The sequence below is a fragment of the Delphinapterus leucas genome, chromosome 2 (genome assembly GCF_059928025.1).
Source record: "Delphinapterus leucas isolate spDelLeu-1000000601 "Yukka" chromosome 2, BTC_Dleu_Yukka2, whole genome shotgun sequence".
Taxonomy (NCBI): domain Eukaryota; kingdom Metazoa; phylum Chordata; class Mammalia; order Artiodactyla; family Monodontidae; genus Delphinapterus; species Delphinapterus leucas.
The window spans coordinates 152,525,028-152,549,029 of NC_143130.1; the positions used below are offsets into that span (position 1 = coordinate 152,525,028).

The following is a 24,002-nucleotide window of genomic DNA, read 5'->3' on the forward strand; positions in this document are numbered from 1 at the left end:
ATTACTCTTTTGAGGTTAGTTTTCTGGATGTGTTGAAGCTTTTAAGAAGAAAATTACTTACTTTGGATAAACCTTATATGCAGCTCACCCTCCAGACTTTATAGTTAATGTCTCAGTAACTAGGATAAAAAATGGGGTGTATAATATAGCTGCTCTGTGTTTATAAGAAAACAGTATACACTTTATAAACAAACTTTTATTGGTTTATTCCATGAGCACCTTTTTGCCCCCAGACAGCATAAAGAATGTTCTTCACCTCTGGGATTTTTAGCTAGCCAAACTAAACCTACAGTAGCCAACCCAGTAGTTTAGATAGAAATTTCAGTATTGTTTATTTGTTTTCAAAAATAATTTTACTTATTTTCAGATTCTATTCCCTATCTAGAATTAGGGATGAAATATCAACAATGTATGGATAATGATCTCTGTTGCAAAGGAAAATAAATGTTGTTTCCAGATTTAATGAAAAAATTTTGTTCTAAAAGTTAATGTCAAAGGATTGTATTGAATTAACTAAATTAAAACTGAGACTTGTGATTGAGTTGATTTGCACAAAATACTTGCATAATTATGTCTGGGTTTGTGTCTTTTCCCGTCTTCTCCACAGGGTTTGTGCCTTACATTATTGCTCCTCGCCATTTTCAAGAAAGCATTGCCAGCTCTTCCAATCTCTATCACCTTTGGGCTTGTTTTCTACTTTGCCACAGATTATCTTGTGCAACCCTTTATGGACCAATTAGCATTCCATCAGTTTTATATCTAGCATATTTGCAGTTAGAATCTCATGGATTTTTCTCCTTTGACTATAATAAATCTGGGGAGGACAAAGGTGATTTTCCTGTGTCCACATCTAACAAAGTCAAGATTCCCAGCTGGACTTTTTGCAGCTTCCTTCCAAGTCTTCCTGACCACCTGCACTATTGGGCGTTGGAAGGAGGTGTCTACAGAAAATGGTTTTGAACATGTCATTGTGGTGGACCGAGCCCCTCAGTGCAGAAACTGCCAGATCTGAGGGACAAGAACAAGGCAAAGTGATGAGCCAGAAAGTTGCTGTGCTCCCACCAGCAGGTTGACCTTTGGTCACAGGTGGATTTTACCAACGCTGCAGACTCTCAGGACTACCATTACCAAGAGGTTAACTGAAATGGTTTAAACCAAACAGGACTCTTCATCTTAAACTACATGTTGAAAGTCAGCCTAATAAATCTGTATTGAATTCTGAACCTTTTCGTGAGATACTGTAAGGAGAGCAGGCACCAGAGCAAAATGGAAAGATGGAAAGGGGCTCAAACTTTCAGATTTTTTGCTGCAGACTTAGCATTTTTAAATAAGACTCTTTTTCACCTGAGGTGTAGGTTGATTTTGACACTTGTTCTCAAGCACTGAAGCTCATTACCATCTATGGCTGCCATTTCTTCCCAAGGCCAGTCTGAACTTTTTTGAGGTTGCTTTATCTTAAAAGTCTTAACCTCAGGTTCCAAATGCAGTCATTTATTTCTGGAAAGAGTGGAACTATAACTCAACAATTCCCTATCACCCTTAGGTAAATTCTGGATTTTCCACCAAATTCCTAACTTTTAGGCATACTTGTAGGTTCACTTGCCCCCAGGTCCCTCCCTCCTCCCGTCTCTCCGGTACTCCCCGCACAAGCACTTCTATACAGCGAATAAGGCAGCTCTGTTGTGGAAGCAGATGATCCAGTTGTTCTAGGATTTTGCTCTGTGTGTGGTGCAAAGAATGTGTCATGAGTCAATGCTACCAGCCTTGCTTTCGTACTTTCTTAAATAGCAAATGCAATGTGCCCAACGACGGTAGGATTAAAGAAGAGTAAGATGGCTGGTGAAGCACTTTCTGTCCTGGTTTGTCTTTTCTTTTTAACTACAACCCATTGTCTCTTGACAGTAGGTCAGAATTTGAACAAATAGCCAAAAGCTGGTGGTTTATAAAGTTTATGAGTCAGTTGTATCAGTACAAAGCTTGGAGATAGCTGTTACTTCACTTGGTGAGCTGTGGGAGAACCAAGGGTCAGGGGGAGAACCAGCGGCCAAGAGGGGAGAGGAGGGGTCTCCAACAGCCAATGGGACAAGATGAGCTCACAGCCTGGCCTGGGAAGGAGGGGATCCGAGTGATTCCTCAAGAGCCTCACAATGGGTGTCTTGTGTTTTCCCTTCCACGTTACCTTTCGTTTCAATGTACCTTTGTGAGAATTGGGCTGCAGAGTTCAGGCCCTGTGCAGTTCAGCTGCACCAATGCACATGAACAGAGCCTCCGCCTGCGAGCACACGGCACCTCTGGATGAAGCTTTGCCGGGGCACACCCCCTCTTTTACCACGGACAGCCCTCAGCCATGGTGCTCAGACTCTAGGCATTTGTGAGAAACTTAGTTTCTCCTTGTGGCTGAAGAGAGGCCAGCTTTCCCTCTGTTTCCTGCTGCTGTCTCTCCAGCCATCATTTGATCCGGTTTGGGGTTCTCCTTGGAGTTTAGAGTATTTGTTTTCTGTCATGGAATATTTCTTATAAGAAACTAACTTTAGGAGTAATGTGCTGGTACTAACCTGTGTGTAAAAACTGGCTCCTCTTAGGCCCTTTTCCCAAGATTTTCTTTTTCTCCTCAGATATGTGACAGTGTGGGTATTATCTTCCAGGAAGACATGAAGTTCAACAGTTACAACAAAGCCACCTGAAAACTAATGTGTGATTTGAAGATTTGAAGCAGTCTTGAAGGGAGCTCTGACCTAGAGTAGTTTATTTGTGTGAGGATCCCAAACATGCTGTCTCTTTCATGAACGGTTTATCTCTGAAGAGGGTGTGTGGTGTGTGTGATTGTGTTCAAATCCATCCTATGTATTGCTGTCCTATGTAGAAAGATTGCCATAGACCTGTCACTTTCTGCAAGATGGAACCACATCTCAGCATAGAGAGAATACATCTTATTTCTTTAAAGCACCGGTCTTGGACGCAGACTTTTCCTTTGAACCGTCTTAGAGTCAATTCAGTTGTTTCTGAAATACCAAAATGCTAGTCTTCCACCATGAAAAATAGATTGTCACCAGAGAAAACAGTAGCAATTCCACTGAGGATGCACCCTCGCCCAGGGGCAAGGGGTGGCTGTGGAACCAGACAGAACAAATGGTAAAACCTGACCAGCCCAGCTGACCTGCTTAATAAAAAGGGGAGGACAGTAGGAAGAAGGGCGACCACTGATGTCTGTGTCTGACTGGCCTACAGAAGAATAGAGAGTGTTTACATACAGAATGTTGCCACAAACTAGCGTATGGAAATACCAACCATATTTGGAGGATTTGTAGAGGATTTTTTTTCAAAGAGGAAGGGATCGCTTCTCTGTTTTTGATTCTCACCAGGTTAGTGTGTGGTCCTCAGGTCACAGCTCTCACTGTAAACTCTCTTGATCAGAAAAAGGAGAAGCTTTCTAAGCAACTTGAAAGAAAATCATAAGTGAACAATTTATTGATTTCACTACAGAAGCAACAACTGACGAGGTGGTGTTTTTACTTTTAAACTCACGGTTCCCCATTTTTCAAAGTGTCCCTTGATTTTAAAAACCCTCCTTCCATAACAGATGCCCAAACAAATAATATGTTTAGTACTCGCCCTTTACTTGGCCTCAACAAGCTTTATATATGTAGTCTTGATCGTATTTTGTAAAATGTGAGACAGAACTACCACATAAGATCTTCCAGGGTCAGACATCTCAAGGAAGCCTCTGATCCTGACCCCCAGTGCCTGGCCTTGCGTATTTGCCCATTCATGATCTAGCCCTGAAGAAAATGAGCTCAGAAACCACGATGAAAAATTTTGTTCAATGTCTTCTGTGTTGCTGGCATGGTGCTGGAGTCTAAGGATGCAAAAATGAGTAAGATGTAACCTCAGAATGTAGCTGTAGTCTCTTGTTTTCTGGTAAATACCAGCTTTAACTTCTCTAAAATATTAGCTACCTGTCAATAACCCCTTTTCATGGTAACTGTTATTGAGGGCTTATAAAATTGATGTTATGGTGACTTGAGTCTTCCAGAAACCAATCCTTCCAGTAAAGTACTCCTTTTTCTCTAGATTTGCGTTTGTCTTTCTCCTCAACTCCAAGAGGATCCTGAACGCTGAGTTTGGAAAGAGACTTGAAAACTGGATGTTTGGTTTTGCCCTGGGATGAAATAATATCATCATAAATTTGAGCCAAGAAGTGATCCTTGTGATCTTCTTGCCTCATTTTAAATTCCCCAGACACAGGAGATTAAAAACAGTGGTTTCAGCTCTTCACAACCCTCATTGAAGCTGCAGAGCAGGGTGTCCCAGCAAGGCCACCATCACGCTCACATCCCAAATCATCTGGATAGCATCATTGGAACAGTCCTCTCCTCTGGCAAGAAACACTTCAGATCTGTGCATTAAAGATCAGCCTGGTGCTGAAGTGAACTCCCTTCTTGAATGTCTAAGCTGTTTCCCAGGGCCTCGGACAGCTTCAGCGTTGCCCCGAGGAAGTAGTTGAGTCCACCCTGGGCCCTGGAATCTGGTGTTAGCACTTCAGCCTGGTCTGTGTAGCAGGAAGGACTTCCCAGAAAGCAATTTTCCTTTTAAAATAAGTAAGTGTTGCAACAGGACAGTTTACAAGTCAACTATCGGAACTGAGTACAGGACTGTCGTGTTTATGGTGCTGTCAAGGTGCTGGGGTGTGGGTTTCAGTGGGATCATTTACCCTCACGTGTTCATTGTCTGGCTTTTGCTTCTACAGACACTGATTTGTACACGATTCAGACAGACTGTGAATACATCTTTTTTAAATACCTTTCAAATTCTTGGTAAGATATAATTTTGATAGATGAGTGCAGATTTTCCTGTTTTTTGTCAAATTAATAAAGACCGCATGACTCCAGCTGTGCTAATTTTCTTACATGAAAGTATCATAATATGTAACTGTGAAAACTATTCAGCGATTATCAGGAAACAGTTTAGAAACACAAATGCATTGTTTCCATCATTCACTCATAATAAAGTGGTATGGATTATAGCAGGCCACATCTCTGAAGGGTACGATATTAAATCTATTTATGGAAAGACAACTATTTTTTTTAATTAATTAATTAATTTATTTTTGGCTGCATCGCGTTTTCGTTGCTGCACACGGGCCTTCTCTAGTTGCGGCGAGCGGGGGCTACTCTTCGTTGCAGTGCACGGGCTCTAGGCACGCGGCCTTCAGTAGTTGTGGCACGCGGGCTCAGTAGTTGTGGCTTGTGGGCTCTAGAGCACAGCCTCAGTAGTTGTGGCACACGGGCTTAGTTGCTCTGCGGCATGTGGGATCTTCCTGGACCAGGGCTCGAAGCCGTGTCCCCTGCACTAGCATGTAGATTCTTACACTGCGCCACCAGGGAAACCTTCAACTATTCTTAACACTTAGTTTCTGAAAACTGTTTCTTCTAGAAAACATCTAACTCAAATTAATGTAAAGACTATTAAAATAACTTATAGGATGTATGTTGTAGTACAGTGTAGATATTTCATAAGCTAGAGGATTATCTTTTAAAAATTATTATGTAGGTCACATGAATGGAAAAAAGCAACATTACTTTTATTGACCTGGTAGAGCATAGGTTGTCCTATCACTCTACCCCCAAACTCTACAAAGCCTTTTGTTTCTACACAGTGAATTGCATACATGGTGTTGGGAATTATTGGTCAAAAATAAGTTTGTGGCAGAAAAACCAGAGTTGGCCTATTTGTCTTCAGAAGAAGCAGAGGAGAGGTGGTAGATGTGTTCCTGGGTACATTGGCCAAGGGCATCAAGAAGCAAAGAAGGTAATAAAGATGTTAAAAAAAGAAAAAGAAAATAAACTATTAAAAAAAAAAAGGTGTCTTTCCCTCCTATGGGAATCAGAAGCATCATTTGCTTTTATGAATCTTGTAGGCAGTGTCACTAGAGTCTGCCAGAGCAGCATCATGACTTGTCCTCATCAGCTGACAGCTATCTGATCCTTAGGGGCCCTGATAATGGTGCTCTTGATGAGAAGGAAGAATGTCCTCAAGCAGATCGAGAAGCAGGAGTAACGTGGCTGGATTTCCTGCATCACGAGGTAAGTACCACAGCTTTTTGTAGCACAACCACTCTCCCTGGGGATCTTCTGTGGGTCAGAGTCGGAGGAGGCCCTGCCCACCAGTAGCTTAGGATCTGGTTAAAAGTGAAACAGCATGCTTGAATACAAGCAAGTACAATGTTGGCTCACTACATAATCTAAATGGGAAAGCAGAGTAAGGAGGAATCCACAAAAGACAGGGTTTAAAAGCAGAGTTTCCGGGCTTCCCTGGTGGCGCAGTGGTTGAGAGTCCGCCTGCCGATGCAGGATACGCAGGTTCGTGCCCCAGTCCACGAGGATCCCACGTGCCGCGGAGCGGCTGGGTCCGTGAGCCATGGTCGCTGAGCCTGCGCGTCCAGAGCCTGTGCTCCGCAACGGGAGCGGCCACAACAGTGAGAGGCCCGCGTACCGCAAAAAAAAAAAAAAAAAAAAAAAAAAGCGCAGTTTCCTCCAGCAGCATAAGGTTTGAACCAAGTTTGGGAACAAGGGAAGAATCTGAATCGACAAAGAGCATAAGCTAAAAAGGAGGAACGTGGGAGACACCCAAGGATAATTGGATTTTGAATTCAGTTGATTTACTCAGAGGGAAACCTAATTTGTTAACTAAATCTGTTTCCATTTTTACTTAGACTATACCTCCTTCATTAAATGACTTGTAGAAACCGTGGACGATGATGACCTGACCTACCACAGGGACCTTTCAACACAGGGCCTCTTATTCTTGACAAAGATTGATTCTCGTACATGGGCTGGCCCTTCTGTGCCTGGTATGCCAGACCCTTTAATGGAGAGAGGTGGAAAAGCCTCAGAAGCCAAGTTGGTGGGAGTCTTAATTCTTGAGAGAAAGGGTGACATACTCTTGCTGACTCTGTCTTTTCTTCCCCTAAAGCTGTTTTAATTATGTCGTAACCCAAGGTTAATTCCTCATGCAAAAGAGAAAAGGATTTTGTTACCCTTGTACCCATAGAACACCTCGAAGTGGACCGAGGATGAAATTCTGATTGGATTCGTTTTCTTGGGTAGCAGACCTAGTCAGGAACCACTAACCTCAAAGATGTACATACAAGGATGCTTTAAAAGTGGAAACAACACTGGCAGCTAGATAAAAATGTTTATACTACACCTAAATACCTGAAATTAAGTGAGGTTTTTAAGGGTTGGTGCATCCTTTCCCAGTAAGGTTATCACATATCTGTCAAGGAAACTGAGGAGAGGTTATTTTGGAACTTTATCCTGCACTTAGATTTTCAGAGATTTTGCCCACCAAGAACTGTATAACTCATTTGGGAAATAATTTGTTTTTCTGTTTACTAATCGGATTTACCTACATCTGCCATAAGATAGCATAAATGTTTAGTGAAATGACTTGAGTTTTAACTTGCTTGAGCCAGATAGACGTGAATGTGTGATTTCCTCAGATTTTCTGAGATGTTGAAAATGACCTCCCCGCCACCTTCCGCCGTCGTGGAATCTCATTGGGAAGTCTTGTTTCTGAGACGCCAAACCCAGCCAGAAGGTCATCCAGTTTGAAAAGGTCATCAGGCTTGAGTACTGTAACATCCCAGTGGGAGGGAAAGGGCTTTCCTATGCTGGGTAACCTGCACAGGGCCCGGGGGCAAGGTCTGAGGATGCCAAGAGGGTGTCCACTTTCACCCCGATTCCCTCCATGTCTGTGCTATCTCTAAGGCAGGCCTGGGAGAGATGGGCTAGACTCTGTTTTTGTTAATGTGCCTACTATGGTTCTCAGGTTACTTCATTGGGCATTTGGAAGTGAGTTCCATGGCTGTTTGTTAAGGGCCTTCAGCCTCTGTGGGAACGTCACGGTGCAGCCAGCCTGCCCAGGGGTTAATGTGCTATTGACGGCATCGCCTTGTTGACTCTCTGCAGATGTTGGATCCTGTCCTCTAAGCCCGGGGACCCCTTTGGTGTCAGATGGGCCCATGGCAATGACCCCAGAGCAGCCCACCCTCAGGAGTGACAGGGACCCGGGTCCTCTCCCTGTCCCATCATCCTTTGGGGAACTCTTTCTAACCAACAAGGGTTAGAATCCCCCCTTTCCTCGATTGTGCAATAGATAAACTAATGACTTAAATAAGTAAATAATGAAGTCATAGACTTGTTACAAGTGATTATGCAACTTTTGTCATTAAAGAGATGATTCACCAAGGCACTCCAAGCATTCATTAATTGCCGCATAAATTGATTTTTGTTTTTAAGTCAAATGCACTGGTGAACATATTTGTGAGGGGAGGCAGGTGATATGACCCAGAGAGGCCCTGTCCCAGTTGGAGCTCCCCAGAGACCAGGCCTGGGAGCTGCCAAGCTGGGGGCTGAGCAGAGCAGCCAGCAGCGAGCTGGGCTCCCTCCCCATCGGCCCCTGGGTGCTTGGAAGGCTGCCTGTCTCTTCCTGGCAGTGCTCCAGCCTTCTGGCGGGCGAGGCGTGGTCGCCCCCTCAGCGGCCCCGGCTCCTGCCCCTGGGGCTGGAGATAAGTCTGGCCGCATCTCCCCACTGGGAACTCAGCCAAGCCAGCTGTTTCCCACAGCCCCTCCCTGACTCACCCTGCCTCTGCCCAGCCAGTTTCTCACACGACAAGCCCCTCCCTCCCAGAATGTGTTGCTCCAGGATTCTGTCTCTGGCTGGTGGGGGCCGGGGACCTGCTTCTTGCCTCCATCTCCCTGAGGTTTGATGTTCCTGTGGCTCCCTCCCCAACACACTCCTTCTTCATTATTCTCAGAGCAGACGGCCTTTGTCTGCAGACTGGCTCTCTGGACAGGGAGGCTGGCAGAGGAAACTGTCTCATGCACCCTGATGCCTCTGAGCCAGACCAATGTGGGCACCTTCACATAGACCACAGAGGTGTGCCTTCTGCCCAGCCACCCAAACCCTCCTGCTGCCAGGTGTGGGGACGCGCTGGCCGGAGTGGTAAGAGGGAGCTGGGTGCATGCACTCACCCACCCATCTGGGGCTCCTGGAAACTGCTCAGTAAATGTTTGGTGAATACATGAAGTAAATGGGTGGATTAGGGGTCCACAGGAGGGGATTTCCGTGCAGGATGATATAAACAGGGCACATGTGTGGGAACATGTTTTAAGTAAGAACAAACATTAACCACTTTGCCCTTGTTTACAAGGCTGTGCTGGAGTTGGTGGAGCCGGAGGTCAGTTGGCCTTATCTGCTTAAGAGACCCAGTATTAAAAAAAAAAAAAAAAAAGAGACCCAGTATTTATAAACAGGTGGTCGGGGTTGAATCCACACAGAATTACTCCTCAGGGAGCACTTGTGACATCTTGAGAAATACATGGGTTTGTCCTCGGCCAGTGTCACCATGTTGAATGAAGGAGGAATAAAGGGTGGTACAGTTCTTAATACTTCTTACCCCTCATTTAACCAAGAAAAGCCCCAGAGGAACGTACTTGCCCCATAAAACCAACGTCCATTGAGCATTTACTATTAACATGCCAAGACCCTACACTGAGCCCATCACAAGCATTGTCTCAGGTCATCCTCACCTCACCCGTGAGTAGGGTTATCCTCATTTTACAGGTGAGAAAATGGAAGCTTCGAGAAGATGAATAACAGTCCCAGACGCATACAGCAAGAAAGTGGGAGGGGCTGCCCCAGGCCTGTGCTTCTTACCTCCAGGACAGAGGGCACTGTGAGTTGGATCACCTCTCTGGGCCTCCGGTTTCTCTTCTGTAAAGGCAGACAGCATTTCTCAAATTTTCTACCTAAAGCTGCTCAAGCAACAGAGGAACGTGAGAGACCCTGAGGGTCCTGGGCACAGCCCAGAGTGGCAGCCACGGGCAGAAATGTCTCTGGAGTTTTAAGAAAACAAAAGTTGTAATTCTATTTCATAATGCATTTCGTTGTTGTTTTATTCTGGTAAAATACACATGACATAAAGTTTACCATCTTAATCACTTTTTTTTGTTTGTTTTTTGGCCGTGCCGTGAGGCTTGCGGGATCTCAGTTCCCTGACCAGGAATTGAACCCGGGCCATGGCAGTGAAAGGCCAGAATCCTAACTACGAGGACACTAGGGAACTCCCTTAATCATTTTTAATGATTATAGTTCAGTGGTATTTGTATTTATAATGTTGTGCAACCATCACCACCATCCATCTCCAGGACTCCTTTCATCTTGCTAAACTGAAACTCTGTATCCATTAAACACTAACTCCCCATTCCTCCTCCACCCCCGTCCCCAGCCTCTGGTGACCACTATTCTGTCTCCATGAATTGCCTACTCTAGGTAACTCCTATAAGTGGAATCATACAATGTTTGTCTTTTTGTATCTGGCTTGTTTCACTTAGCACCCTGTTCTCAAGGTTTGTCCATGTTGCAAGTCTATAAGTCTGTTTTAATACAGAAGTAACCACAACACCACTTATCTTTAAGTGGCATTGTACTCTAAAATAGGGGTCCAGGATAATGGGTCTGAAATTTACTGGTTAGAGAAGCACAGCAAAAAGATAAAAAGTTAGTACTTTCCCCCTCGTTAAGTTGAGTGTTGGAAAGTCTGTTTCTGAATTGCGTGGTGCAGGTCCTCTAACTTTCTGGGTAATGTTTCCAGGCCTTGGGCACAAGGCACAGTCACCTCTCCATTTCTGGGCTGAGAATCATCCAAATACAGAGGTTGAAGCAGCAGAGGAGGTAAGAAGTGTCCTGAGAGAGTGATGGAGAGAAACCCAGAGGAGAGGATTTCAGGAGCCTTGGCTGCTGGCCTCCAGGGCCCCCAATCCAGGACCTGTCCCTGGCAGCCCACAGGGACAGCAGCCACAGAGCAGGAGACGCCGAGCCAGAGTCAGAACCCACAACAAGAGAATGACACCTTGCCCTCGCTCTGCAATGACTGAGGCACTGAGGCCACACTGCTCAGCCGCGGGACACCAGCTGTGCTCTAGAGGCCAGGCCACCCATGCTAGGCTGAGAGGGACTCTCCAGGCTGTGCTCTGCAGGCTGGCCTCACACCCCATGAAAGCCAGAGCCCTTCCCCCTCAGGAAGCAGAGGGTGGGCGAGGGGCTCTCCTTACACCAGCCCCTTAATGTCTCCAGGAGTTCAGGCAACTGGCTTCTCCAGAGGAGACTGTAGCCTGGATCCTTCCAGCGCGTGCATGCGTGCGCGCGTGTGTGTGTGTGTGTGTGTCCATGTGGAAGGAAGGGGATGAGATCTCTGAGGATAGACCTGCTGGGTGGGAGCCAATCAGGACAAGTTTTCTGGAAAACCCCTTCTTTTCCTCCTTTTTGCTGCTCTCCGGTCTTCCGCCCCAGGGCAGTGTCCTGCCCACACCCCAGGGTCTTCACAAGGCCTCAACCTCCCCCTGGTGCCCTGTCCCAGGATCTGGGTTCAGGCCCCAGGGCACAGAAGGACATCCCAGGAATTCTGTTCTGTTTTGGATGGCCCTTGTGTCAGTGGGAGGGTTGAGGAACCTTTATTTCTGTCCCAGCTTTGAGGGTAACACTCCCTTCCAAGGCCAGGTGGCGTGTGATGGCCTCTCGTCAGCCATCCTGAGCATTGCCTTCTCATGTCTCACTTCCTGTTCAAGGTCCTGACTTGGATGTGGCAGCGGGAAGGAGGAAAGGGGATTGGTGTGGAGGGGTGCAGACTGGCACCGAGTGTTTGAACACTCTCCTTCCCACCCCCCCAACTTTGAGTGGCTATATCGAGGGAAATGGATGTATGTATTGGAGGGTGGGGAGAAGTAGAGAGGTAAATGGAGAAATCCTCAAATGTGAAGTGTTCTCTTTTCCCTTTTGGATTCATAGTGGGCTGCAGCATAAGTTGTGACTTTATAGTGGAAATATTTGAATATTCAGGTTGTAAGCTTTGTTTTATTCTAAAGGAACCCACAAGGGTAGAATGCAGTGCCCTACTGGAAGGTAAACTCACCAAGGGCAGGACGATCTGTGTGTTACAGTCCACGGCTTGGCAGAGCTGCTGTGCAACCCTGTGCTTAGTGACATTGCTTCGGTAGCTTGAAAACAGCCATGGGGTGTTTACACCATGGAAACTGATCAACTCTACAAAGCAGTGCTTTTTCTCCTCCAGAGAGCTGGTGGTTAAGCGTTTACCACCGCTGGACATTTACTCTCCCCATAGGCACTCAGGTGTTCAAGGACTGAATAAATTAATAAACCACCATCCGAGACAGAAGAAAGGAGAGAAGCGGCGTTCTCTAAGTTCAGGTCAGCAGATACCGAGTGCTGCTGCCACAGGGTGAGAGTGGACATTTGTTCTCTGGGGTAGCCCTGCGCCTGAACTCCCATCTGGGGAACCTGCCAAGTCTTGTTTCCCGGGTCCTGGCAGTCAGGGTGCCGACATGCTCCTGTTGGGGCTGGAGTCTAGAAGGGGCTTTTTCTGGGGGTGACATGGGTCAGTATTGCCTAAAGTCAAGTGTCCAGCAGGATGTCCTAACCAGCACTGGTCCTGGGCCATGATCTATGACCGTTTCTGTGATTCCAGCCCATTTCTGTGCCTGATTCTCTAGCTTCCTGTCAATTCCAGGAGCTCCCAATGTCCTTCCTCTGAATAAATTTTCTAAGTTAGCCATGTCCTTTTCTGCAGATTGTAACCAAGAGCCCCGTGTGTCAGGTCAGGTTAGGTGCACGGGAGATCTACTGGGGGAAATGCAGCAAAGATAAAAGGAAGGGAGCAGAAGCAGAGAGAGCCTTTCGGAATGCGGTGTAGATCTGGCAGCTGGAGACTGTCAACCAGCCATGGTTCCTGCACCACTCTCTTGAGGGGCACCTTCAGGGCCACTACCAACCCCTGGTACAGGGCACAATGATGAACAACACAGACCACTGCCCTTGCAAAGTTCACAACTTAAACGGAGAAAGATAGACAAATGCATCACTGCAGTAGTTCAAAGTGCTAGGGCAAGCCCCACACCATGGGAGCACAGGGAAGTCTTCCTGGCCGAGGTGCAACCCGGGAGCCCTGAGGCTTTTGAGGTTTCACCATCTCCCTCTTCTCTCAGCTCCCCATCCCAACCCAGCCTCACAAAGAGATCTGGCCACTTATTTCTTGGCTGTGTCCCTAGATCTGCAATCTACAAAGATGTTCAAGATGTAGGGAATCCAGGATACGGGTGGAGGGAGCATGAGACAAAAGGAACTAAGTTTTATTGAGCTCCTGGTAGCAGCTTTATAGAAGCCAGTTACTTCCCTACTCCACCACCCTCTGCGTGAGGCTCGAGTGAGCAAGTTGAGACAAGGAGGTGACATGACTTGCCCGAGTTCACACACAATGAGAGGCAGAGCAGGTTCCTGCTGCTTCTGCCATCCCAGGCTAACCCTACCCCCAGCCCCAAGTGGAAGGGAGCCTGGTGCAGCCACAGTGAGTGTGACACAGGGCCAGTACAGAGGGGAATTTACAATGGAAGAGAAGGTCTTACACTTTTACCTGAAATCTTCCTTCTAAACCACCATGTTTTTGTGCACACCATTTTTTTTATGGACAAGAATTGTGTGCTGAGCACCATGCTCACCATGTCTCTCTGAGGCGGTGGGACGTGAGGCTTAAAGGCCAGTGCTTGCCCTAACCAGTAACAGCCAGAGCCCAGTTGGTGGGTCCAAGGATGCACTGTGTGTGGGTTCTGCCTCCCCAGCCTCTGGGTCTCCTTTGCTGCTGGGGTGAGGAGTAAGAAATCATGGGCCGGGGTGTCCGAGAAGGAGGGATAAAAATCGTAGAGGGAAACCAGGAACAGATCCGGGAGGTGCCTCGGCTGCTCAACCCCACAGCAGGAGAAGCGGCTGCCTCCCACTTTACAGGGACCTTTGACCAAGCTCCGAAAATTCCTAGCTGAGGGGAGCAGGGAGAGGGGCTTTTTGAATGGAAGAAACAGATTTTCCTTTTCTAGAGAGGCTTTGGGTAATCCCACTCCCTTTTCTCTGCCAGGCTTTACCTTTGCCTAAGAATTCACAGAAGTCCCCAGGGGCCCCTGCTACACAGCTGCTGCATCTCCTCTCTTCACTGACAGGTAAGAAATGGGCCAGATTTAACAAGCTTACTTTTTTTTCCCGTACGCGGGACTCTCACTGTTGTGGCCTCTCCCGTTGCGGAGGCTCCGGACGCCCAGGCTCAGCGGCCATGGTTCACGGGCCCAGCCGCTCCGCGGCACATGGGATCTTCCCGGACCGGGGCATGAACCCATGTCCCCTGCATCGGCAGGTGGACTCTCAACCACTGCGCCACCAGGGAAGCCCAACATGCTTATGTTTTAATAAGCTTTTTGTCTGAGCATCTGTGATGGCCCAGGGAGATGAGTTACAGGAGCTGGAGGTCTTAAGAGGGGGTGAGCTCCCCACTGGTGACTTTTCTCTGACCCTCAGGAGGCCAGGGGAGAAATGCCCAATAGCTGGGCTGGGAAACGGGCTGAAGACAGAAGAGGATGAGGGAAAGGGATCAACCTTGTGACCTCCGCACCTCTGAGTGCCCCAGGGCCAGTGCTATTTTTCTGGGGATAGGTGATTTCCAGTTCCAAAACAGAGATGGCAGACAAGGAGTGCCTTGGTTGAGAAAAAGAAGGACAGCTAGGAAAGGAAATTAAATGTATCGCATTTGTTGAGCTCCTACCTTGATCCCAACTAGTGCTTTGAACTCACATGACAGGGATGCATGCTTTACCCTCAGGGACCTCACAGCTGAATTAGGGAGACTCAGATCCCTGCTGTGTGATGCACCATAGAACTACAGCAGACAGAGATGGAGACTGAGGGAGCAAGGGGCCACCAACTTAGCCTGGGGTGGCATGGGGAGGGTTCTAGAGAAGATGATGTTTGGCGGATCTTGAGGGGTGACTAGGAGTTTGCAAGGTTAAGAGGGGTTTTCCAGAGTGCATTCTAGGCAGCTGGAAATGGTGGCTGGGAGGTGGGAAACAGCAGATTGTGTGTGGAGAAACTCAGTTGTGGCCGAAGCATAGAATTCAGGGGTAGAGGACAAGCAGACGGCTGGACACAGGGCTGTGTTGTATGTAAGGTGGGCATGGAGGAAGGATGGCACAGAACCGGAAGACTTGGGTACAGAGGAAATGGGACTGGTGCCAGCCCCAAAAGCGAAGGGCAAGCCAAGCCTTGGCATATACCCAAAGGGATGGAGGCCCTGGGCATCGCAGGTCACCGGGGATGGATGTCAGCAGAGCTGGACGGGGGGAGATGGGCGGGGAGGAAGCCAGCCAGCGGCGGGGAGAGAAAGTCCAACCTCCTCAGGCGTTCCGGGCGGCCTGGCAGACCTCCCAGACTTGGGCTGGGGCGGGCACCCACAGAGCGGGCTCCGGGAGACAGGTAGGAGGAGGATGGACAGGACCCCGGGGGCGGGGGCGGCTCGCCCCTGGGCTGCTGCAGGAATTTGCCCCGCCCGGCTCCCGGGGAGAGCGGCGTGGGAGGAATTGGGGGCTCCGGGAGGAGACCCCGCCTCCCACTCTCCGCTGAGGCGGGCGCGGCGCCTGGTCCCCGCTCCGCGTCGCGCGCCCTCGGGCGGGGGTGGGGGAGGTCGTGGGCGCGCAGGAAACCCCGGGAGCCTCGAGGGCTGGGGCCGGGCGGACAGACGCAACCCAGGCGGCCCGCGCCAACCCTCCCGCCTCCTCTGCCCTCCCCCACGTCGGACGCCGTTCCGGCGCGGGTCTCCGGAGACCGAGCGCCCCCCTTCCCCGGTGCCGCTGCGGCTGTGGGCCTGGAGCGCCCGAGCCCGGGTCCCTGCGCCGCCGACCCGCGCCTCACGTCGCAAGCCGCCCCTCTCCGTCCCGGGGGCTGCACGGGGCCAGTTCCCCCCGCGGGGCGGGCGCGGGGGAGATCCTCGCGTGGGGACCGGGAAGGGCGCGAGGGGACCCTAGACGCCGGCCCCCGGCACAGCCCGCGCGGAGCCGCAGACCCGCTCGGCCGGAGTCCGCCGCTCCCAGTAGCAACTATAAATAAAGTTCTTTTCTTCTGTCCTTCCTGCCGTCTTTCCTTAAGCTAGGCTCATCCCCGCCCCCTGAAGGCAGTCTCTACTTTAGAGAAGCAGCATCTTTGCCGTTAGCCCGAGAACAAGGCTCCCCGGGCACCTCGGCTTCCCCTCCCGCGCGCGGTTCTTACACGAGAGGCCGCAGAGGCGAGGCTGGACCGCGGCGGTGCGAGCGGGAGGCAGCACGCCACCGCCCTCACCCCGCCAGCCGCGTGGACCTCCGGTTTGCAGAGAAAATGATGCCTACGTGAATCACAGTTGGTGCTAAATTAACGGAGCATGTGCATGGTTAAATGTGCCAGGTTATATTTGGCTGAACCTGGCTTAGGTATGCTCTATTTTGTTCTTCTAAACTGCAGTCATTTAATGCTTAAGAAAATTAAAGAGAACAATGGTAGAATTTCAGATTTTAAAACTTAAGCATACAAGCCAGTACTTGTTTAATGTTTTGTACTGAAAGGGGCACGTTGTGTATGTCATCCTCCAGTACAGTGACATGTACACACTTGCACACCTACTGCACACATGCACGAGACTGCACTCAGACACTCTGTACCTGCTGCACTCGCACACATCATATGCGTGCACACAGGCATTTTGTACACACACACACTACATTGCACACACGCACACCCCTTAGGGAACCTGCTTGTGGAGCTTCTCCAGTACAGAGAAATGCTGGCTTGGGTTTAAAGTAAGATACAATTAACATTTTTAAAGCATTTAAGTTGAGTTTTAAAAGTGCCTGCAGAGACTTTAAAAAACATTTTTATTAACGAGTTTTTAAACAAGCGCTGTAATGGCTTTTTAAAAAGAATCTCTTGCTGAATTAAAACAGTGAGTCTGATTGCTTTGATTCTGAACTCCCGGTCTTTTAACAAGGAAGTTTTTGGTTTTTTTTTTCTTTTGCTGTACGCGGGCCTCTCACTGTTGTGGCCTCTCCCGTTGCGGAGCACAAGCTCCGGACGCGCAGGCCCAGCGGCCATGGCTCACGGGCCCAGCCGCTCTGCGGCATGTGGGATTCTCCCGGACCGGGGCACGAACCCGCGTCTCCTGCATCGGCAGGCCGACTCTCAACCACTGTGCCACCAGGGAAGCCCTTGTCTTTGTTTTTAAGGAAGTATTTTTAATTGCCCTCTTTCCATCCCTCTGAAACCCTGAAAGAAGTTACTCTTGAACTTTTAGAAGCCAGTTATAGACGGGCCTTCCCTCCCTCACCGTGTGAGTGGCACGGCCGCTCCGCTGCGCCCCACGGCATCCCCACCAGTCCCTCTGCGGGTGTCCGGGTCACCTGTGGGTAGCCGGGAAGGAGGGACAGGCCACCCCCGCCGCGCCGGCCCAGGAGACCGCGGGGAGCGCGGGATTCGGGGTGGGTGGGGCGGCGCCTTGTCCCGCCCACGCGCTCCAGCCCTGGCCTCTCCCGCAGGCCAGGCCGAGATGCAGCTGCTAATACTCGCGCTTCTGCTGCTGCCCCAGGCGCCCGGGTCCTCGGTGAGTTCGACCCTTCCCCTCCACCCTGCCCCGCCCCGCCCCGGGAGGACCCTGCTGGGGAGGCGGGGGCGAGGGCTTGGCCGCGGGCCGGAGCCCCCGACGGCTGGAGCACCCCGGCAGTGGCGCCATCCCCAGGAGAGGGCCAATGTCGGCCACGGGGATGGTGGTGTGGGAGAAGGGAACCCTCGGCCCCAGCTCCTTCAAAGAGGGGTGGGACCTTGAAACTTCCCTCCTGGCTTTGAGGCACAGTTTGCAGAAATGGCAACGTCCCAGCGCCCTCCCCCTTCAGAAGGTGCTGGGGGGCACTGCTAATGCTGGGAACGTCCTGTCCGGGTGGTATATCACGGTGGAAGGAAGAGGGGGTCAGTGCTGGCGCCAGACAAGATGCAGGGCTAGGTGGCCCATCCCACCAGATGTCTGCCCCTGCCTGGGACCAAACTCAGCTGCTCCTCAGTGGGGAGGTTTGGGGTGCCAGCCATTCCCCACTGCCTTTGGGGTTAGCATCTAGAGCAGGGCTGACCGATAGAACCTTCTGAGATGATGGAAATGTTCTGCATCTGTGCTGTCCAATAAGATAACCACTCAGTTCATGTGGTTACTGAGCACATGAAATGTGGCTGATGCAACTGAGGAACTGAATCTTATTTGATTTTGATTAATGTGAATTTAAATAGACTCATGTGGTTAGTGGCTACCGCATTAGCGCAAATTTAGAAAGTGGACACAGGAAGTCAACTGGTGATCACAGGAGTGGTTTCATTAGCGCGAAGGACAGGGCTCCCTGGAGAACATACCTGGGTTCTATGGAGGTACAGAGAATCTTCTAGACCACAGGACCGATCTTTGGGGAAGGGACTGTCTGCAGAGCAGGGCTTGGTCCTGGAGGCTGCTCCTGCCAAGTTTCTCCTGCGTTGACAGGATGGAGGGCACAGATTCTGTCCTGTCCCTGGAGAGCGCTGCGCAGGGGGAGACCCACAGCCCTACCTAGCCCTCTGAGGCCAGCAGGAGGACCCCTGAGAAAGGACCCAAACTGTTTGCTGCCTTGAGGAGGGCAGGGAGAATGATGCCTCAGTGGCAATGTGAGTGGAGGATGAGAAGGACTCCTCCGACCAGGGCCGAGAGGGGCAGGCAGGGATGGACGTCAGCAGTGGGCACTGCTCCAGAGCCCCACGGATTTAGCATGGGCCACAGTCAGAGCAGAGAGTGGGCTAAAGCCCCCTTGCTCATGTCCTCTCCACCACCTTCTGGTATCCCCGGGTCATCTTTGCCTCCCCATGGTCCTTGTTCCCTAAGTGCCACACTCTGAGGTCCTTGGCACAGGCTTTATCCTAGTGCCTGGCTGAAGCTCAGAGCTCAGGGTGGGGGTGGGGCATGGTGACAGTGTCAGGACACCAGGATGAAACTCAGAGCCACCTCCTAACAGCTGTGACCCTAAGCAAATCACCAGGTCTTAGATTCCTTTAATGGGGGGGGAGTGGGCAGGGGGATAATAACACCCACCCACAGGTTGCATGCAGGTGAAGTGAGTCAAGGTATCCATAGCAACCTGGGTCCTCTTAGGTGCTCTCTCCCTTAGAGACACCTGGATAGCTGGGGCTGAAAACTCTCCACACCCCCTGCACTGTCTGGGTGAGGGTGTGGCTCAGGCTGGTTCTAGCTGGGTGCAGCCCCCTGCCATGGCCCAGGCCGGTTCTAGCTGAGGCCGGGACTTCCTCACCCGACCCCCAGAGCTCCATGGGGTCATTCTCAGCGCTGACAGGGGTCGGCCTGAGCAGAGTGAGTAGCTGCTTACGGAGGGCTAAAGCACCACGCCCCTTGCGCCCCCAGCCCCAGGCTGGTCGGGGGGAGGCTTCACGAGGGGGACTGCCAATCTCCTCGCCTCTGCCTCTGTTCCCACCCCCACCCTCACCCATGCACGTCGGGCAGCTGATCCCCTGGGAACAGTGCAGCAGGAAAGGGGGCTCCTGAGTTGCCCAGGTGGGGGTTGGAGGAGGAGCTGGTGGGGTGCTGAGAGTGTCAGGGGGCAGGTGAGGACAGGCCCAGGGTGAGGGTGGACTGGAGCAGCTCATTCTGGCTTCACACCATCATGCGGCTCATGGTTTGGGTAATTATAGAGAAACAAGATGTGCCTGTGATGCTGCTGGCTGACTGCTTTCTTTTTGTCAGAGAAACTGAAGTACAGGACAGGGCCTGGCTCTAGGATGCCTGCTTCACGGGTGCTGGGCTCGGGGGCAAGGGGATGTTTGTAAGGCTTGGTACTTAAGGGGTCCTGTATTCAGGTGAGTCCTCCCCCACCCCATCCTGAAGGCCCAAGGTGGCTGGGTGGCAGGGGTGCCCCTTGTTGCCTTGCCCACGCCGGTAAGCCCAGCCCAGTCGCAGGGAAGGGTAGATTGGGGAGGCTCAGTCTCGTGCTTCAGGAGTGAGACTGACATCCAAACAGGACTTGGTCAGAGGTAATTAGTAGCCAGGCGGAGGCGGCAGGATGAGAAAGCAGCAGTTCTTGTGGGCCGCTTCCAGAATTCTTATTTTGTAGTGATGAGCCCGGAGTGGAGGTGCTTGTGGTCCCTGGAAAGTCACCCTCCAACCCCGACACTCAGTATCTTCCCCTTTAAAACGGGAACGGATCCAAGTAAATTTTAGTTTAAATTTCATAGAGAGAACACTTTTATATTCTGGTTCGCTGGTTTTTGGAGGCTTGGCAATTTTGGCCCAGTTAGAACTGAAGGGTAAATGATTTGAGGTGTGAAAGCTCAGACCTTTGGTCTGGCTGGCCCTTCCTTCTTGGTTTTGTACGTGGTTCATTGCATGTGTGAGTTGTTCTGATTCAGGGTTCTGGTTTTATTATAAAACAAGGAAAACCTGATGTTTGGCACCGAGGCGCTAGAACCTCCATCCTCACCCGGCGGGTGGCTCGCGACGGGAGGAAGAGTTTGCTTTTCCACGTTAGGACTTGAATTCTTCCTCTGGAAAGTGGCAGGGATTTCTTTCCCCTAGAGATTCTTATGTCGTGATGCCCTAAAATAAAGTCCCCTTCCAGCAAACGGGACATATTTCCAGTCCACCTTTTGCCTCCTAGCAAGAAATCAAGTCCAACACTTCTCCGGCTCCTTAGGCCTCGGCTAGTGTCAGCGTTGGTTCTCCAGGTGAGGTCGGTGGGAACCTGGTGAAAGAGCAGAGGCCTTGAGTGGAGACAACCTGCTATTGTGTCCACGTGTTCCTACGTGCCTCCCTCTCTCTCTGCCTCTCTTTTCTGCATGCACTGGGGTCCGTCAGGTTGTTCTGAGGAGTGAAGGAGAGAATATGTGTGTAGCATGTGGGCTTCTGATGCCAGCTGCAGGGTGTCCGATCTTTCGGGTGGGAAACTATCTATTAGGATTATTTTCCTGTTACAGAGTCCCAAATAACAGTCCTTCCACAAGAAAGACTTGATCCCTCTTTCAAATAAACACCCAGAGGTCAGAAGTCTAGGGATGTTCTGTCTCACCACATCCTCCAGGCTCCAGATTCTTCTATCTTTGCTTCACTATGTGAAGCCTCCATTCCCAAATTACCTTATAGTTTAGAAGGCTGCTCCAACTCCAGCCATCACATCTGATTTCCAAATAGCAGGAAGGAATACAGGAGGAAGAAGAAAAAGGGCAAATGCACATGCAAGCTATCTCTTAGGGACACCTTATTTTATTGCGTTTGCAGATACTGCATTTTTTACCGATTGAGGGATTGTGGCAACTCTGTGTCGAGCAAGTCTGTCGGTGCTGTTTTTCCAACAGCATTTGCTCAGTTTGTGTCTCTGTGTCACATTTTGGTAATTCTCATAATATTTCAAATTTTTCATCATCATTATACTTGTTAGTTATCTATGATCAGTGATCTTTGTTACTGTTGCAAAAAGATTACGACTTTCTGAAAGTTCAGATGATGGTTAGCATTTTTTAGCAATAAAGTACTTTTTAAAAATAAATGATTTTATTTTATTTTTTTGGCTGTGTTGGGTCTTTGTTGCTGCGTGTGGGCTTTCTCTAGATGCGGCGAGCGGGGGCTACTCTTCGTGGCGGTGCGCAGGCTTCTCATTGCGTTGGCTTCTCTTGTTGTGGATCATGGGGTCTAGGGGCACGGGCTTCATTTGTTGTGGCACGGGCTCAGTAGTTGTGGCTCTCAGGCTCTAGAGCGCAGGCTCAGTAGTTGTGGTGCACGGGCTTAGTTGCTCTGCGGCATGTGGAATCTTCCTGGACCAGGAATCGAACCCGTGTCCCCTGCACTGGCAGGCAGATTCTTAACCACTGCGCCACCAGGGAAGCCCCAAGTACTTTAAATTGAGGTGCATACATTTGTTTCTGTTTTTTCTTAGACAGAATGCTTAATAGATTACAGTATAATGCAAACAGCTTTTATAGGCACTGGGAAATCCCCATATTTGTGTGATTTGCTTTTTCACCATATTTGTTCTATACCGGTGTTCTGGAACCAAACGTACAATATCTCTGAGGTATGCCTGTACTGGAGGCTGCTACCCAACACTTTTATGTACATCTCACTGACAAGAATTTAGTGATATAGCTGTGGTTAGCTGCAGGAAATCTGGGAAATGAATTTTGGGGTGGTGGCAGCCAGGTATCCAGCTAAGAGTCAAGGGTTCTCTTAATAGGAGAAGGGGAGGATGGATATTAGGAAAGTCCTGGGAGTCCCTGCCACAGATCGGCAGGAAGAAACCACAGCCCCCACTCCAACCACCCACGCACGCACGATTAGATTAAGTTCTTATTCTAATAGGCCAGAGCTACAAAAACATGGCGCTGCCCGTGGGCAACATTCCCCGCACAGGTGGAGCCCTGTCTGCCTGATGACACGCTGTTCTTCCTGCCCTTTTGTATCTCCCTCCTGGAAGCGCATGCCTTGCTGATCCGTGGGCTTCCATTCAAGGGAATGTTCGCAGACATCTTGATTCTCAAACCAGGCTCTTCCCAGCCAGGGGATATCACGGTCAGGGGAGAGATCTCTGCCCCCAGCTTGGCGGCTTGCCCACTGTACTTGGCAAGTAGGGGCGGCTGGTGGAGATGGCGTTGACGGATGAGAAGGCCGGCTCCCAGCTCCTTATGGTGACAGCTGGCCAGTTCCACAAATGAGCATGTCCGGGTGCCTGGCGGTGCTGCCGTCCTGAAGGCTTGGCTCTAGGAGACAAGATCTCAGGTTCTTTGCAGGGGAGGGGGTGTTTTGAGACAGGGGGCCCCGGGGGAGCCCTGAGCACCCTGTGGGGCTCCGAATGCTGAGTCCCTCCTGAGTGTCTCCTCCCGCAGGCTCCCAGGGTGAGGCGGCAGAGTGACACCTGGAGCTCCTGGGGCAGCTGGAGCCCTTGCAGCCGGACCTGTGGAGGTGGCGTCAGCTTCCGGGAGCGCCTCTGCTACTCCCAGAGGTAGGAAGGCGGGAATGGGCCAGCTTGTAAAAAGAGGGCAGGCGTGAGGGAGCAGCTGGGTCTTGGGCTAGGTGTCCCGGGCCAGTGCCAGGCCACAGGGGCAGGACCTACGACGTAATGGATTTGTGCTGGGAGCAGCGTTAGTGGAGAATTTGAAATTGAGTCATTTCCACGTCCTTACACTCTGACTGCAACAACAACCTTATTTCAGGGGGCTGGAGCCATTCCTGCTTCATCCACCCCGAGTCTCTAGATCCTCATGCAGTGCCTGGCAGGTGCAGTGAATTCTTGTTGAATTAATGAATAATCTTCAACAGTTTAACCTGTGTGGTTTCTCTACTGTCAGCCTCTTTGTCAAGTATAGATGTTTTTCACTCTAAGTGACTTAGTAAGCACCTGCTCTGTGCTCTGCACTCTGATAGGTACTATAGGGCGCAAAAGAAGGGGTGATGACACCCTGCCTGTCAGTGGGTTTACCTGTTCCTGAAAACTTTGCGTGAAGAGGGAGAGAGATAAGACATTACTATAAGTGCCTTATCCTCATTTACTCCTTAAGTGGCAGAATAACCTTACCAAGTGGGTAAGTATTACATCTTATTGTGTCTCCAAGGGCAGAATTTGAGGCTTCTCTGGGAATTTGCTTTAAGAGGCAGAGTGGCCCCAAGTTAGACAAACTCTGGGTCTGGCTTCTCCCAGGTATAAACAGAGGGCTGATTAAACCTACCTAAAGGGATTTATGTGTGAGGCCGCACCCCTCCTCTCCTTGCCACCCCTCGGGCCCAGTGGTGCCCACCAGGTGGCGCCACCGAAGCTGGGGTCCTGGCGGGGGAGCCCCAGGAGGGGGCGGGGTGTTGGGTCATGGGGGTTCGGGTCTTCCCAGCGCTCTCGCCCTGCAGGAGAGATGGGGGCTCCGGCTGCGTGGGCCCCTCCCGGAGCCACCGCTCTTGCCGCCCCGAGGTAAGGTAAAGCCCCCGGGGGTGGGGGACAGCTTCCCGGACGCCCTGCTCGGCTGACATCCTAGCCCTCGGGGGCCCTCCTGTCGGTGCACAGCAACCCCTTCCTCACCCACCTGAA

General features: G+C 50.4%; 2 protein-coding genes across 13 annotated transcripts in view; both read left to right on the top strand.

Annotated features, from left to right (window-relative positions):
- Positions 1-4,888, top strand: part of PSEN1 (presenilin 1) — a 77,968-nt gene extending 73,080 nt beyond the window's left edge. For 10 of the 11 annotated variants that reach the window (XM_022576633.2, XM_022576637.2, XM_022576634.3 and 7 more), the window contains one exon: positions 608-4,888. In XM_022576633.2, the coding sequence (XP_022432341.1) occupies positions 608-763 (156 nt within the window). In that variant the 3' untranslated portion in view covers positions 764-4,888. The other variant, XM_089906215.1, reaches the window with a different exon arrangement.
- A 7,368-nt stretch (positions 4,889-12,256) lies between these two features.
- The window catches only part of PAPLN (papilin, proteoglycan like sulfated glycoprotein), a 39,155-nt gene continuing 27,409 nt past the window's right edge, over positions 12,257-24,002 (top strand). Inside the window, exons 1-5 of one of the 2 annotated variants that reach the window (XR_016391815.1) lie at positions 12,257-13,423; positions 13,985-14,066; positions 17,454-17,518; positions 22,813-22,928; positions 23,825-23,885. Coding sequence is in view for 1 of the 2 variants with exons in the window: in XM_089906185.1 (XP_089762311.1) it covers positions 13,310-13,423; positions 13,985-14,066; positions 17,454-17,518; positions 22,813-22,928; positions 23,825-23,885 (438 nt within the window). In the remaining variant the exon portion in view is untranslated. The remainder of the gene's footprint in view (positions 13,424-13,984; positions 14,067-17,453; positions 17,519-22,812; positions 22,929-23,824; positions 23,886-24,002) is intronic. The other variant, XM_089906185.1, reaches the window with a different exon arrangement.